Source organism: Gambusia affinis, linkage group LG19, assembly GCF_019740435.1.
Source record: "Gambusia affinis linkage group LG19, SWU_Gaff_1.0, whole genome shotgun sequence".
Taxonomy (NCBI): Eukaryota; Metazoa; Chordata; class Actinopteri; order Cyprinodontiformes; family Poeciliidae; genus Gambusia; species Gambusia affinis.
Genome location: NC_057886.1, coordinates 21,003,584 through 21,019,648, shown reverse-complemented (window position 1 = coordinate 21,019,648; position 16,065 = coordinate 21,003,584). Strand labels below are relative to the sequence as shown.

Genomic DNA, 16,065 nt, shown 5'->3' with positions numbered 1-16,065 from the left:
GTTTGCGTTACTGAACGTCTGGGACGTTTTTATAAAATGCTGATATAAAAATGTAATACCGCATCTAGCCACTAGAGGGCTCCTGGCCCAGCCAAACATCATCCTCTCCATTCAAACAATGGCTATATGCCCAGTTTTCTAAATTTCTTTCCTTCGTAATCTGCATGGCATTTATCCTAAACGTTAAAGAATAATTTTATTTCTATAAAAGTCATGGGATCCATGAAATACTTTGATTTAGAGGGTTTATTTTGTATTACTGAAAATAAGACAAAACAACAGGTAGTAATAATACAAACCAAACGGCAGGTTGCTAAGTCATGAATCTGGTCAACCCTTGGACATACTTTCTTTTTATCACAGATAATTTTTTTTTACCTTAATTTGACCTGTTGGAAAAAGGAATATCAAATTCATCAATGTCGGATCTATTACTGACATAATAGTCCTTTTCTCCTCCTTTCAGAGCCTCTTCTATGTTTTTAGGGAGACAGATTATATTTAAATCACAGGAACAAAACAATTTAAGATGCTGATTCATTAAAACAACAAAATTTAAATGGATTTTATAGTTTCTGCTCCAAATGTATTTTTGACTTGTGACAGATGAATCGGTTTTGTTTGGGGGGAAAAAAGTGAGAAGAAAAATTTTGTATTCATTACAAAGAAACTGAACTATTCTCAATTTGTGAAGATAAAATAAATTATGCATTTGACATAATACAGATCTTTTCTTCCAACAGTGATCATATCTAATATAACTGGATAATTTAAATTAATGTGAGGTACAACAACATTTAATTTTCCTTTCGGATCTATTAAGTATTTTTGAATTTGAATGTCATGTAATTTATTTTGTCAATAGTAATATTAAAATTGTACAACTGTGCTAACATTTTAAAAAACCCCACTGGTGCATAAAAATTATTTAATAGAAAAACAGGAACACAATTGGTTAATTACTTTAGTCGGTTCTGTTGTTTATTTTTATAGTTGCAGCCAAGATTAAAGTTTTTTGTAATTCCTTAGGAGTTGGATCTTCATCTTCATTCTGTTTTTTTTTCACCTTTTGCCTTTTTGTAGCTTCATTGGTGTGTTTGGGGAGGATGTACACTCTTAAAAATAAATGAAACAGAACATGTACATAAAACACAGTTATCTCTGATTCAGTGTCTGTGGATACTAGCTGCCACCAGGTGGCAGTATCGCTGCCAGCAGCCCAAACTGAAATTTCACAGCGATCTTTTGACGCAGTTGCAGTTGCATGACATAAAATCAGTTAGAAATTCTTAATTGATCCCAAAGGGAAATTAAATGCTGTTGTAACTCATATTAATTCAGATACTTTTTTTCAGACACTTTTTTTCCTGAGACAGTAACATGAAGAGGACAATGAGGGTTGTCCGTAACTTGGTTTCATGAAGAAGCCATCGTTTTTATCATCTTCAGAGGTTCAACAAGAACCCAGATAACAATTTTGCCTCATTATTTAATTCATTTTATGTTTCTTACATGATTTCTATATTCTATACAGAATACATCTCAGTTCCGATTATCCAAATTAGTGTGGTCGTTCCACTAAACCAAAGCTTCTCCAAGATCGATTCTATTCCGTTGGTGAGTTTTTGAGTCCTCAGCTGGGCTGCGAGTCCCAGCAAGACTCACATTCAACTTGCGTCTCTGTCCACATCAACAGTCTGAGTGTTCGCTAGTTTGGCCAAGTCTGTCACATATTTGTCGATAATCCAGGTATCCACAAGCTCCAAACAGCAGAAATCCTGTTATCATGAATAAATCCAGGGTGAATCCCATCAAGTGTGTCCCTGCAGGACAAGAGGGCTCTCCTGTTCCCAGACTTCTCATTGAGAAAATTTGATCAATTGCATTGAGAGACAGGTTGACCAGATCCATAATTTGTAGATTTGGAGGATGTGCAAAGATGTAGAAAAAGACAGGACAAAAATAGAGCAAGCAGGTCAGGGAGGGAGCAGAGGAAAAAAGCGTCCGCCTTCACCGAGAACGAGAGGAAAAAATAAAATAAAATCTGTTAATGATGATGTTCACTTTGTAAAATGTCTCAACATCTGCAGAGCCCAATTTTCAGGTTTTAAGTGAAAAACTTCCTAAGAACTCTGATTATTCATATCCAGCTTTTGAGGGTCTCAATGTTTTTTATTTTCTTTATTTAACCAGATCTCATTTTGAAGAGGGACCTGGGCAGAAACCTGCAACACACAGCAACCGGGTTACACAAAATTAAAAATTAAAACATACACCTGTCCAACTGCTGACTAACACAAATATCAAATCAGGCAATCGGATGGCAGCAACTCGATGCATTTAGGCATGAAGACGCGGCCAAGACAGTCTGCTGCAGTTCAAACCGAGCATCAGAACGAGGAAGAAACGTGATTTAAGTGACTTCGTTTGTGCCAGTCGGGCTGGTCTGAGTATTTAAGAACCTGCTGATTTACTGGGATTTTCACGCACAACCATCTCCAGGGTTTACAGAGAATGGTCTGAAGAAGAGAAAATATCCAGTGAGCGGCAGTTCTTTGGGGCAAATGCCTTGTTGATGCCAGAGGTCAGAGGAGAATGACCGGACTGGTTGGAGCTGATAGAACGGCAACAGAAACTCAAATTGTAACAACCGAGGTCTGCAGAAGAGCATCTCTGAACACACAACATGTTGGACCTTGATGGGCTACAGCAGCAGAAAACCACACCAGGTGCCTCTCCTGGCAGCTAAGAACAGGAAACTGAGGCTACAATTTGCACAGGTTCACCAAAACTGGACAATAGATGTTTGGAAAAAGGTTTCCTGGTCTGATGAGTCTCGATTTCTGCTGCGACATTCAGACGGTCGGGTCAGAATTTGGCGTCAACAACATGAAAGCATGGATCCATCCTGCCTCATATCAACGGTTCAGGCTGGTGGGGGAAATTTTCCTGGCACACTTTGGGCCCATTAGTACCAACTGAGCATGGCGTCAACACCACAGCCTAGCTGAGTGTTGCTGCTGACCATGTCCATCCCTTCATGACCACAGTGAACCCATCCTCTCTTGGCTACTTCCAGCAGGATAACGCGCCATGTCATAAAGAGTAAGTCATCTCAGACTGATTTCTTGAACAACGAGTTCACTGAACTCGAATGGCCTCCACAGACACCAGATCTCAATCCAGTAGAGAACCTTTAGGATGTGGTGCAACCAGAGATTCACATCATGGATCTGTGCCAAATCTGCAGCAACTGCATGATGCTATCATGCTAATATGGACCAGACTCTGAGGAATGTTTCCAGTACCTTGTTGAATCTGCCACAAAGAATTGAAGCAGTTCTGGTACTGGGTCCAACCCGGTACTAGCAAGGTGTACCTAATAAAGTGGCCAGTGAGTGTAAGCACAAGTTTAAAAATTTTTTAAAACAGTTTTAAAGTAATGACCTTGATTAATAGAATCACATTGATGTTGATGGCCAAAAATGTTCTATGTGCTTTTTACCCGACAGACCCACCGGTGGGTCTGTCGGGTTCTAGAGGTTCTAGAGGTTAAAAGAAAGCTCATCATCTAAAATAAAACCAAGATATTTATAATCTCTGTCAAACTCCATTTGTGCACAGAGAGCAGTGGGAAGCAACAGAGGGATCTCTGGTAGTTTGAGACAAAACCATCGCTTTCATCTTATCCATGTTCAAAACCAGCTCCAGAATATCTAGACGAGTTTGAGATACTCAATGTTTTTCTTTTAATTGTAGACAAAATCAAATCTTTCTACTAAACATTTGCTAAAGATGTTTAGTAGAAACATCATCTCACCTAAATGTAACATCCTGTTACATTTAGGTGACCACAAACTCTTCACTGACACAAAACAAAACCTAAGATGTGTAAAAAAAAAAACCCTATAAAATGAAACAGAACCTGTTATGAAGCACCACCCATATCTACAGTGCCATTTCATCTGGTCTCCACTTTGCTTCAAGTCTCAACAGAAGAACCTGCAGAACGTGAGAAAGGTAAGAAATTATTTGCCTTTTTATTTCTTTTTACTGCTAAGAAAAACTGATTTAGCAAAGATAGAATAACTGTTGAATTCTTATTTTATTAGAAATCCATTATAATGTGCACAAAATTATTCTTTTAAGAACCAAATTAGGCTTTTCTCATCACTTATACATTTTAATGTGCTCTGTACGGAAGGAGACAAAAGAAATTATTTTCAGTTCAGTTTATTTCTAATGAGCCAATTCAAAATATGTTATCTCTAAGGAATTTACAAAGCAAAACAAAAAATATATATTTTTAATGTTACAGAAAAGTAAAAGGTTAGTCGTAGGAGAGCGAGAACGTTTAGTTAACGGCAGCATCATCTCAGCTGAAAGGAATCGCAGCTTCAACAAAGAGTTAAAAATAAAGAAAAAGATAAAATGACTTCACTGGATATTGAAGCGTTCAGTTTGTCCTCCAGCAGCCTAACAAAGACACATCAGGAAAACCTTTAATAAAACTGATTATTTACAGCTTTTTGTGTTAATTTAATAGGAAGCAGATAAAGAGAAGCTAAAAGAGGATAAATATTTGTTTGTTTATTTATTTGGCTACTCTTCCTTGGGTTCACATCATTAAAAACACATTCATTTCAATCTGGATAGACTCACACAGAGAAAGAGAAACAGTTAGAGGATTTAATGATCCGAAATTTTTGGCGCTCGAACCCGGCGGAAGACTTGTGAGCTGAGGATCACCAGGCAGGTGATCGGTCCAGGTTTAGCTCAGGGTAGTCTTCCCCCCGGTCCGAATACTGGTGGTGGAACGGAGCCTTGAACGAAGGAGCAGAGAGGGAGCTAGGAAGATGTCCCTGGGATGATGGTGGAGATGGGGAGGAGGTGGGTTGAAGCACGGCTGACGAGCGAGAAGATCCGGGAAAGCTTGTCCTTTGAAGGGATCCGTGAACGACGATTGGCTGAAGCGGTGCGGCGCACCTGTCCCGATTGGCTGCAGCGGGGGCGTGGTGAGTGTCTGATGTGGACTGTGTTTTGTCTCCCAGCTTGAATTTTCGCCTAGGCTTCATTTCAATCTGGATAGACTCACACAGAGAAAGAGAAACAGTTAGAGGATTTAATGATCCGAAATTTTGGCGCTTCGAACCCGGCGGAAGACTTGTGAGCTGAGGATCACCAGGCAGGTGATCGGTCCAGGTTTAGCTCAGGGTAGTCTTCCCCCAAAGAGGGTGCGGGTTGAGGCCTAGCTGGCCTGCAGTCTGCAAGACTTGTTAGGCACAGCTACGTTGGCGGGGGCCTGCAGTCTGATAGACTTGTTAGGCGCGTGCCGCGTTGGCGGGGGCCTGCAGTCTGATAGACTTGTTAGGCGCGTGCCGCGTTGGCGGGGGCCTGCAGTCTGATAGACTTGTTAGGCGCGTGCCGCGTTGGCGGGGGCCTGCAGTCTGATAGACTTGTTAGGCGCGTGCCGCGTTGGCGGGGCCTGCAGTCTGATAGACTTGTTAGGCGCGTGCGGCGTGGCGGGGCCTGCAGTCTGATAGACTTGTTAGGCGCGATGCGGCGTTGGCGGGGCCTGCAGTCTGATAGACTTGTTAGGCACGAACCGCTTGGTGACCTGTGGAGGATGGAATGGCTGCTGTCGAGCCGAGGGCTGAGGACCGATGGTCCGGCCGGATCTCCTAGCAGAAAGAGATGTTAGAAATGGCAGAACGCTCCACCACCAGATATGACGAGATGCTCACCTGCAGTTATGGAACGTTGAGCTTTGAGTAGGATTGAGAGATCGGGTCTGATGTAAGATGAGAAGGCTGAGGACGCCAAGCGTCCGAGCTGAAGGAGAGAAGCTAAAGGGACGCCTTGAACGGCAGTAGATGTAGCGGCGCCTATTCTAAAGAATGGCCTGAAAAGTGACTAGGTGGAAGACCGCAAGCTGCTAACGTCAGTCTGAGGTGGTGAGTGAACCAGTTAGCAGTCACGGCGAAGCATTCAGGTGTGAGAAACAGAGATTTGGATTCGTGGCAGAGTTGATGTCTTTACATGTGAATTTGAGCAAAAAGGACAGAACGGACCGATCATGCGTGCGATAGCGATAGTACACAACCTTTCGTTTTGGTGTGTTTGATGTGAAGGATTGTAGTGGTCCGCGAAGAATTTTAGATCAGATATAGATAAATCTCATGACAAACTGAATACTTCCGATGCAGACGTGAACTCACTCAGCCCAAGAAATCCATGGAAGGCTAGCAGGAAAGCGCATGGAGGAGCGCTTAGGTGTAGGAGGAGAAAGCTCTGGACGGAGCGCAGTGATGAGACTCCTAGGTAGTAGGAGTGTGATCAGTCTCTGCTATCGGGAATAGAGGGGCTGTGCTTAGCAATCCCTTTGAGAAGGAGCTTCGCAGCAGAGTTCGAGAAGAGGCTAGGTGATTAACTAGGTTTCTGTAGCTTCACGTGAAAACTGATGCCCGTGAACGGACTGCGGATGTAGGACAGTACGAATCGACGGTGGTCGAAACAGTAGGTGATGAAAGCGAGAACTGTGGATATACTACCAGGGTAAAGGGGAGAATTGATAGCAGAGCAGAACTTGGTGAAGGTTTGCCAGGCGAGAGTATGTGAAGAGGGTAGATGGGGTGGAGCCCGACTTTATGTAGTGGCGTGATGAACGCGAGAGGGAGTGGAGAGAGCCATTTATAAAGCGTCAGATCTTCGAAGGTTTGCGTTAGCTCGGGTTGAGCGTCGGCAGCAAGACATGGACAGCGAAACCTGAAACTTAGAACGGGACGGAGAGTCGGCGATAGCATTGTAATAACCGGAAACGTGCTGAGCTGAGATGATGAAATGTTGTTGACAGCTTGCCATGTGCGGCGAATGAAAGGCATAATGGAGCTAACGGATGGGCGGCCTTTATTAATGCTTGGACCATGGTAATATTATCGCAGCGCGCTAATAAACGCATTCTGCTCCAAGGATGGCCCCAGAGGCGGCAAGCTACGGCAAAGGGAAATATTTCATAAAATGTAGAGGATTCGGACTGAGGAAAATAGGAAGGCAACTTTCCAGCAACCATTTACCTTTTAAAGCCCCCAAAACCAGAGGATGGGGCGGCGTCCGTGAAGACCTGAAGCGAGTCGGTCGAGAGAATGACATTGGCTGAATGCGAGCCGCGTGGTGGGGTGTGCAGTCTGCGAGACTTGTTGGGCGCGAGCCGCTTTGCGGGGGCCTGCAGTCTGATAGACTTGTTAGGCTCGAGCTGCGCTGCGGGGGCCTGCAGTCTGTGAGACTTGTTAGCGCGAGCCGCGTGGACAGGGATCTGCAGTCTATGAGACTTGATGGCCGTAAGCTGCGTTGTCTCCCCACGACGAACAGCCCTGCGCCTGATTACTCTTCTGCAAGGAACACATCCTACCTTCACACATACAACATGACGCAACGCAGAGCCCGTAGGGTGTCTCCACCAGCTGCAGGTTTGAAGAGGGAAAGCCTGGGTTACGTTTGCAACCGACAGGGAGGGACAAACGATAACGGTTTTAGGTAAACGGCCACATGCCAGGGAAGTTAGATCTTTGTAAGCTTTATCGCAGACGACGTGTGTTTCCACAAGGTTAATTTCGCTGATTTCACTCGTGTGTTTGAGGAGGAAAACAAAAACTTCCACAGCGCTCCGATGCAAAGATGTAAAACAAAAAGATTTATTCCACAGTTTCTTGTGTTATCCTTTACATGAGCAGTCAAATCTTAAATAACCTCCACAATACAAACTACGGTTGAAAACTGTGTGGCTCTGTCGATTCTCACTTGCATCGACCTCGCCTTTTTCCCTCTCTTCCCTTCTATTAACGCCAGGCTCCTCACCTCTTTTGCATAAATTGCAAAGTGGTCAATGAAGTTATAAGGTATACAAACTTAAAATAAAACACTTAAAACATTATGAATTTAGCCACATGCAATATAATAATACTTCCTAAACCTCAACAAATTCTCTTATTAAATTACTAATTAAACAAATAAGTTTTTTTTGTTTTTTTTTTTTTTTTTTACAGTAACTGAATATTTTCTACATTAACTTGGCCTCCACGCGACGGTTAGACTTGGTGTTAAGCCGTCAGGCTATCAAGGACGACGCTTGTTTATGCGAGTGCGCTTTGTGGTTCACTGCGAATAGCTCCAGCAGAGATTACATAGCAATTGTGACAAACATGATAGATCGTGCATTTATCAAAACGCTGGCTAGTCGTATCCTGACGCGTTTGTTGGACTGGCGACTGTGCAGATGGCACGGACCTCTTTAGAGCGCATGCCTGCTTATTCGCTGCGTGAGTGCCTCCTTGAAAGGAGTCGGAACCATTGAATGAGGAGGAAAGGAAGCCGTCGGTGCGGGTGGTATTGCCACGTGTGAATGACTTGAAAGAGGACGCTCGTGAAATTCGGATTGCTGTGCAGGTGAAAACTGACTGTAAGAGGGTTGAGGTTGACGCAGGCGACAGGAACTACGTGGATGAAGGACGGGCAAGCACGTCTCCTTTGACCTGATAAAAGGAGTGTGAAACTAGACGAGAGCGGCAGGTCCAACGTGTTTTTTTTTTTTTTTTTTTTTTCCTTCTCCAATAAAAGAGGAATTTGTAATTAAAAGATTGCACCAAACTCGTTTGTTTTCAGGTGCGTTTCATGTGTAGCTTTAAGAGAATCCTCTCTATTAGTAAAAAAAAGCTTAAAGAAATATAGTGCTGTGATTAGGAGACCAGCGGCAGCTGTGCTGGAGGGCAGAATGTGCTGAGATACAAACTGGGACTTCTGACAGAATTTGGAGCGAGCTAAGCAACAGAGGAAAGAGAGGGCTACGGCGGCCTGAGCGGGGAAATAACGGAATGAGGTTGACAAAGAGCGTCCGCCATTAAATGGCGGGGCCGTGAGAACCCCGGCTCTTCTAACAAATTGAGCTACTCGAGACCCTGGAGATGCCAACTGACCAGCAATAGGAGGCGAGATAAACTGAATTAAAGGTACTGGTGCGCTGACGGTGACATGATGCATATCAAATGAACGAATCAGGAGTGGGTACGTCTTACCTAGACGACGCCCGATGGGCGTAACGAAGTTCCCGGTTGATGAGGCTGAAGAGCCAGCTGCGAGCTGAGCTACGCGGAGGTGAGCGTAGTGATCTGATTTCGGTTTTCTCCTGGAGGTGGACTGGTAGAGAAGATGGGGCAACGGATCGAGTCCATGACGGGACGAGGAGGAAGAGCCGACGTGCGCCAATGGAGCCACGGCGGATCGTGGAGACAACCAGCGCTTGGCTGCAGGTTGACAGCACCAGTGAGCCGTAGCAGCTGACGATGGTGAGCCGGAGCGGGGAACCAGGCGGATAGCAGAGGACGCCTGCGTCATCAATGAGGGAAAGACATCAATGGAGGCCGAATGCAGGCTTGATAGGGTGGTTAGATCGGTGAGGAATGACTGGGAGTCGACAGGAGCGCAGCCGGCAGGTGAGGGACACTCCCGGTATCTGGTTCTGAAAGAGGGCGAAGATGGTCGAAGGTGCTTCTGCGAGCTGAATTAGGGACTGAAGGACCGGGAATGCTGGCGGACGGGAGGCAGCTGACTAGCTGACTGAATGTGGGAGAGGTTGGAAAGCGCATACGTAGAATCGGAGCACGGCTGACGAGCCTTGAAGCACGGCTGACGAGCGAGAAGATCCGGGAAAGCTTGTCCTTTGAAGGGATCCGTGAACGACGATTGGCTGAAGCGGTGCGGCGCACCTGTCCCGATTGGCTGCAGCGGGGGCGTGGTGAGTGTCTGATGTGGGACGGCTGTGTTTTGTCTCCCAGCTTGAATTTTCGCCTAGGCTTCATTACAAAAACAGTTACACATTTAACACAATATTAGAAACATATTTATAGTTATATATAAATTTTTATTTATTTGTAAATCATCAGCCTAATAGCATAATGGTCTAAGTACAATTATACAATTATTTCACTTTATGAAATAATTATACGGAGCCTCCAAAGGGACATGGGAAAAATTTTCTTTTGCGTTAACTTGCAATAAGCAAATACCTGCAAAACGACCTTGTGTACAGACACAAAGGTCAACTTAAAATTTCAAAACTGTCAGATGACTTTATTACCTTGTGAAAATAACTCTATTTATATATCTTTTATTTCTTTCCTTCTTACAGAAAGTTTCTGATAATATCTTAGCAGGAATGGAAAGTTCATGTTTGGCCTGTTTTGCTTTTGCATTTTGCACACAAGTTTGTGGTGCATTTTTATCCTAAAGAAAAATATATAAAACTTCAAATATCTCACAAACAAGATACTAACATTCATAGAAAAACCTTAAGAAAACTTTATATTACTGCAGAAAGACTTTCAGTATTCAGTTAATGCTGCATGAACTGATCAGTACATTATTATAAAAGAACACAATAAAAACAAATCTACATAATTAAGCTTTATTAGAAACAAAGCATATTAATTCATAAATGACTTGTTGTGGCCATTTATGCTAAGTTTTGTGAATTGTTATTTCTACAAATTTAGTTTTCTTTTTTGGGCAGTTAGAATATATTTAAGTTAGTTTAGAACCAAAATCTGTAATTCATTTTTATATTTGGAATTGTTTAGATCTGGTAAATAATTTGGATAATTAAGATTTGTAAAACTATACACTAAAATAATTAAGCAGTTCTTGTTTAAAAGCTCTAAGATTTGTTAAACAGATGAAGGAAGTGAGTTCCATGTTTCCATTCCTCTACAAATAAGTTTTTCTGAAGTAACAAATGCATGGACTATGTTTTCTACGTCACTCCTGGAAAAACTATCTTTAATTTTAGCAATAACCCAGAGGGGAAAGAAGGAAATGAAAGAAACCTGTTTAATATGAGTTTTAAATAACAAATCCTGATCAAAAATAACACAGAGATTATTTACTTTGTTACCAGATGCAGGAATGCAAACAGACATTTTGAGCCTCATGCCACAAAAAAAAAAATCAAGCAGCCGTCATCGCATCTCCAGAATCTAAAGTTTCTTTCCTCTGCCACGTCGCGCTCTAACTGGTAACATGCGGTTAGATTTTACCCCAGGTACTGAGACTTTCCGTTTTACACTCTGTTCCTCGTTGTGGTGGGTGAGAAGTGAACGCTGCAGCTTGTGGTTAACTCTCCTCTGATATTTGCAGCAACACTCAGCAATGGAGAATGTCATGGTTCTGGTTCTGATGGACTCAAATACATCCAAAAACACAAAATCTTACCAAGTAATTTTAGTCTAGTTCGTGTTGCAAATATCTTATGACACTTGGAATAAGCCAAAACTAACTGACAAGTAACTTTACAGCACAAAGGGGCGTGCTGTGGTGGCCCAGGTTACAGCACAAAATATGAGCTTGTCAATAATTTCTTAGTATTGATGAAAAAGTTCTAGTTCCATCGGCAGATTAATTCACTTGTAACATAGGAGAAATGTCTTGTTATAAGTGAAGTAATAAGAGCCGGGCCGGATTTGCCAATAGAAAATGAATCTGGCCGAGGCGGACCGGACCCGAACCGGTTAGTTTAGTTAAAATAAATTAGGTTAGCTACAAGCCATGAGAACTGAAAACAAGATGTCTGCTGATACTATTGACATTAAAATAGTTTGATAATCACATATTTAAAAATGCAGAAATGGAAAATAAAACTTAATCTACATCCATGTGGTGTCAGGTGGGGAGTATTCTCTCTGTAAATGAGCAAGAAATTTTGTCTTAATCTAGAACTTATGCTTAGTATTTTTATTGAGGACATGAATGTTAAGTTTCACGTTAGTTTTTGTAGATGGAGGACAGTGGAAGACTTGTCATGTGGCTCGTTGTGCAAGTTTGATACAGAAATATTTTAAGTTTTTCTTGAAGCTAAATTTGAGTAGATGTAAAATGTAAATCTAAATCTATATGTAGTTGTTTTTTATGTAGGCTGCTGAATGTTGAACATGTTGTGGTTTTGAGTTTCCAGGTGCTCTAGCGCCCTCTAGTGTCTGCCTATGCACATCGCTGCCAGTGACCCAATCCTGCATAAGATGCCAAGAGGAAACCCCAAGAATATATTGCAGAAAATGATTTAATCCAGTTTTTTAATTTGTCCTTTTTTACAGAATGGCATCAAAAGCAGTTCAGATGGTATTTGTGGCTCTGAGCGCCATCGGGCTGATTGGAGTCATTATCTGCTGCGCCCTCCCTGAATGGGCTGTTTTACATCATGATGATGATGATATGGTAATTATATAATCAAAAGGCATTTTATGGTTGACATTAGAATGATAATTATGATTACTTACCTATAAAGGGGTTTTTTTATCAGCCATTATTTTATGTGTTATTGTATAATTTAAGCAGTACGTCTTTATAATAATATATGATATATAAGAATTTTGACTTTTCAGATTTATGCCTCATGAGAAACTTACAGATTCCTGACATCATCATCTGAGCTTTCCTAAACTGTTTAAAGACTCAATTATATTAGTTTATAGAAACTTCTGGTTTGGATGGGAGTTTAAAAAGATTCTCAAAAAAATTAACACATATTTTGACATTCAGTAAAAAGAAATTAATTAGATTTTTCTATTTGTTTTAATCTCATAGAACAGGTTTAATAAAGTGAATGTAAATATCTGTTTCTCTGTCTTTGGATGGCTAGGAAATTCATGAAGGTCTGTGGAAGATGTGTGAGAAGTACAGAAGTGGACCGCAGGAGTGCGGAACATACGATGACTCCTTGATACCCTCTGAATTACATGCCTTCAGGGCTTTGACCGTCATCAGCTGCTTGCTCGGTGTTCTCAGCCTCCTCCTCCTGTTCTTTGGTTCTGACGTCATCCAATGTGTTCAGAACCGAGATACCAAGACCAAAATGATCCTGGCTGGCGGAGTGGGCCTGCTGCTGGCCGGCCTGCTGGTGATCATCCCAGTCAGCTGGCTCTCAAATAATATTAGAAATTTACAGACTGGTCAGATGCGTGTTTTGGTGGGAGCGAGCATCTATATCGGCTATGTAGCTGGTTTGATGTTGATGCTGACTGGAGGTGTGCTCTGCTTCTTAATCAGATGCGGATCCAGCAGCTCTGGAGGAATCATCAGTTTCTTCAGCAACGGAGCTTAAGCTAAAAAAAATGTAATTTAGAGGTTTGATGGAAGCGACTGGTGTCCAATTAACAAGTAGACAAAGGAGTTAAACTGGTAAAAACTGGGAAGACGAAGTGAAATTATCATTTCTATATTGTTAACATTTGGAGCTGAAAGGCAGGTACACTGTAAATCCTTTGACTTTCAATTTTATTTTGACAGAATTCCTAGAATTTTTCTTAAAAGGTCACTTAAAATTTGACTTCACAAAAATTATCAGGAAAATTTTAAAATTAATAAATGTCTGTATGCAGGAAAATTTCATTTCAGTGACCTTCTGATGTATTTTCTGTTTGCTTATTAAATCCATTTTGTTTTTTCATGCTTTCTTAATTCCAGTTTTAAAAACTGTCAACATAATTACTAACCAGATTTGCTTCAGCGAACAATTTCATGATGTTTCTCACTTTTCTGCTTTATTTTTTATTGATAAAACATTTACTGTTACTATTTCTGTTTTTGTACCATAATCACAACAGATCATTATCTTTGGTCAGATACAGATGTGATTGGAAAAATAAATAAGATGTATCAAAAATTAAATTCCATAGAAGGTTTTTTTTAATTACACAAAAATATAAAAGAATTTAAGCTACATACAGAAAACTTTACTTCAGCTATTTTATTCATCTCTGACTCACATGCAAAAGAATTTTGATTTAAAAATAAAGTGTTACCGTCTGACTTTATTTTATCTTATATTTCAGCTTTTGCTTTTTTATTTTTCATTTGCAAACAAGAAATAAAGAGAAAAGTTTTTGCTGATTTTGCATAATTACTTTGGATTTTCTAGATCTGCACATCGCAGTCATCCTGTCCTTTGGCTCAGATGCCAACAGTTTAATCTGCTGACATCAAACCACAGCAGATTTATGAAACTTAGAGAGTTTTGAACTTCCTTACTCAGTTTTTTAAGTGAAGCCAACATTGTGTACATGGCATCATTTCACAATCAAAGATCCACCTCGTTTAAGACCAGATGTAACAGAAGAACCGCCAACAACTGATCCAACTACAACTTTTAAAAAGGTAAGCACTTTTTCAAAATCAGTTTTTATTTCCATCAAAACAAAAAAGAGCTAAACTAGAAAATTCCTGAAGAAATTTAACTGGGGCCTGCCAAAGTGTGCCCGTCGGTTTGGACCCAGCGTTCTGATGCTAACAATTTGCATCAATGCTAAAGAAAGCTGCAATGTAATCAATAGCATGTGGAGAATCACAAGAATGTTAAGTAAGCTGGACATGCAACATTCAGTATGATAAAGCAAGTGCATTAGCTAAAATGAGCAAATATGCTAATATAAGCATAAATACTTTCAGTAGCATGTGGGGTATCATTAGAATGTTTACTGTCATTTACTTACTCCATTAAGTATACTAAACATGGCTAATAAGTCTGAAAAATAGAAAATAGCTTATTTAAGCTAAAAGGCTAATGCTAATGAACTGCCTTGCTGCGCAAGGCAGTTCCCTAACCTCGGATAAACAGATAATGCAGAATGATATCACTGCACCGCCTCCGGTGCACTGTCCAGAAGGGGCATCTTGAGTCTTTTATTTTTAAATTTTCAGTATTCTACATTTTTAATGCCAACACTAATCCAATTTGTAATAGTGCTTTGGATAAACCAGTCACATAAAGCCAAAAAGCAATTACATGATGTAAAAATTCCCAAGGCTTTTATTTTGAAATTTTTGTTAAGCTTCATTTGAAAGGGTCAAAGTCATCCCATGTGTAACAGTCATTGGATTAAATCAGTCATATAACGCTCAAAAAAGCAATGACCTGATGTAAAAATTTTCAAGGGCTTTTATTTTGAAATTTTCAGTAAGCTTCATTTCAAAGGGCTAGACTCATCCCATGTGTAACAGTGACAGGGTTAAATTAGTTATATACAGCCCATAGCAGCAAGTTTTTCTAAAGGCCATCTCAGTCCTCCTCTGTTTTAACTGAACTAGTAGTTCGAACTACAGTGATGCGTATTTGAAGTCCTCAGCAGCTCTCCCTGCTCTGGGTTCCGTTGCCATGGTAAATAATCCTCTCTGCCAGCTGTGAGTGAGACATCCAGGGGGAGACAATTCTCTGTTTGAGCCAGCCAGTTTGACTAAAAAAAGCATGGCAAAAAACTGTTTCCGTTCGGGAACCGTAATACATATTCGAACACCGTTTGAAGCATATGAGAGGGCTATTTGTCGTCTCACATAGTCCCGCCATTCATATCTCTACCTCACTCACAGTATTAACAGCGATGAGATAAAAAAAGTGTGTGCCAAGGTCTGAAATTTATCAGAAATACATGGAAGTGAATCAGTGAGATCTGTCTGCTACCCTGGCGCATGACTTTGCTCTGAAGCACCTGGAGAGAAAACTGTAAGCGCTAGATAATTTTTGAAAACATTTGACCGGAGCAGGCACGCGTATCAATGTCATGACCAAGTTTGATACCAATCATGCAATATTTGTGAGCGTGAGGGCGAGTTAAAAAATGATTTGGGGTCGAAATTTCACTCTGACTCTCACTCTAGCGGAGCGGCCTTCACACTCTGATTTTTCCAAAAATCAAAAACTTTGGGTCGCTTAGAAAGAAGTTGTGGACAAACCATAATACATATTGACGTGCTGTCTTCACTTTAAAAGAGATCACGGACGTATCTACAAAATGAAGTTTGAATGGCGTCTCTACATAAGGTTATGACGACACAGAAAATCCTCAAAAATAGGGTATTTTCAGGATTTACTGGTTGCCTCGTCCCCTTGACGACGAGACTTGCACCTGGTGAGCTCGTTAGTGATTTTGGGGTCGTTTTTTGCTTTTTACGTCGCCATGGTAACTCCAAATCCCACCAAAAGTAATAGCTCCCTTCCCGGGAACGAGCCCCACCGTTTTATACCCCTTT

The 16,065-nt window shown here is 41.2% G+C and overlaps 1 protein-coding gene across 1 annotated transcript; it reads left to right on the top strand.

Moving 5' to 3' along the window:
• The first annotated feature begins 3,951 nt into the window (after positions 1–3,951).
• LOC122821829 (claudin-4-like) lies at positions 3,952–13,919 on the top strand. The gene is made up of 3 exons (XM_044100066.1): positions 3,952–4,020; positions 12,138–12,258; positions 12,683–13,919. Exons 2-3 carry the CDS (start codon positions 12,139–12,141, stop codon positions 13,142–13,144), a joined length of 582 nt encoding a protein of 193 aa, XP_043956001.1. The 5' UTR covers positions 3,952–4,020; position 12,138; the 3' UTR covers positions 13,145–13,919.
• Positions 13,920–16,065: the final 2,146 nt, after the last annotated feature.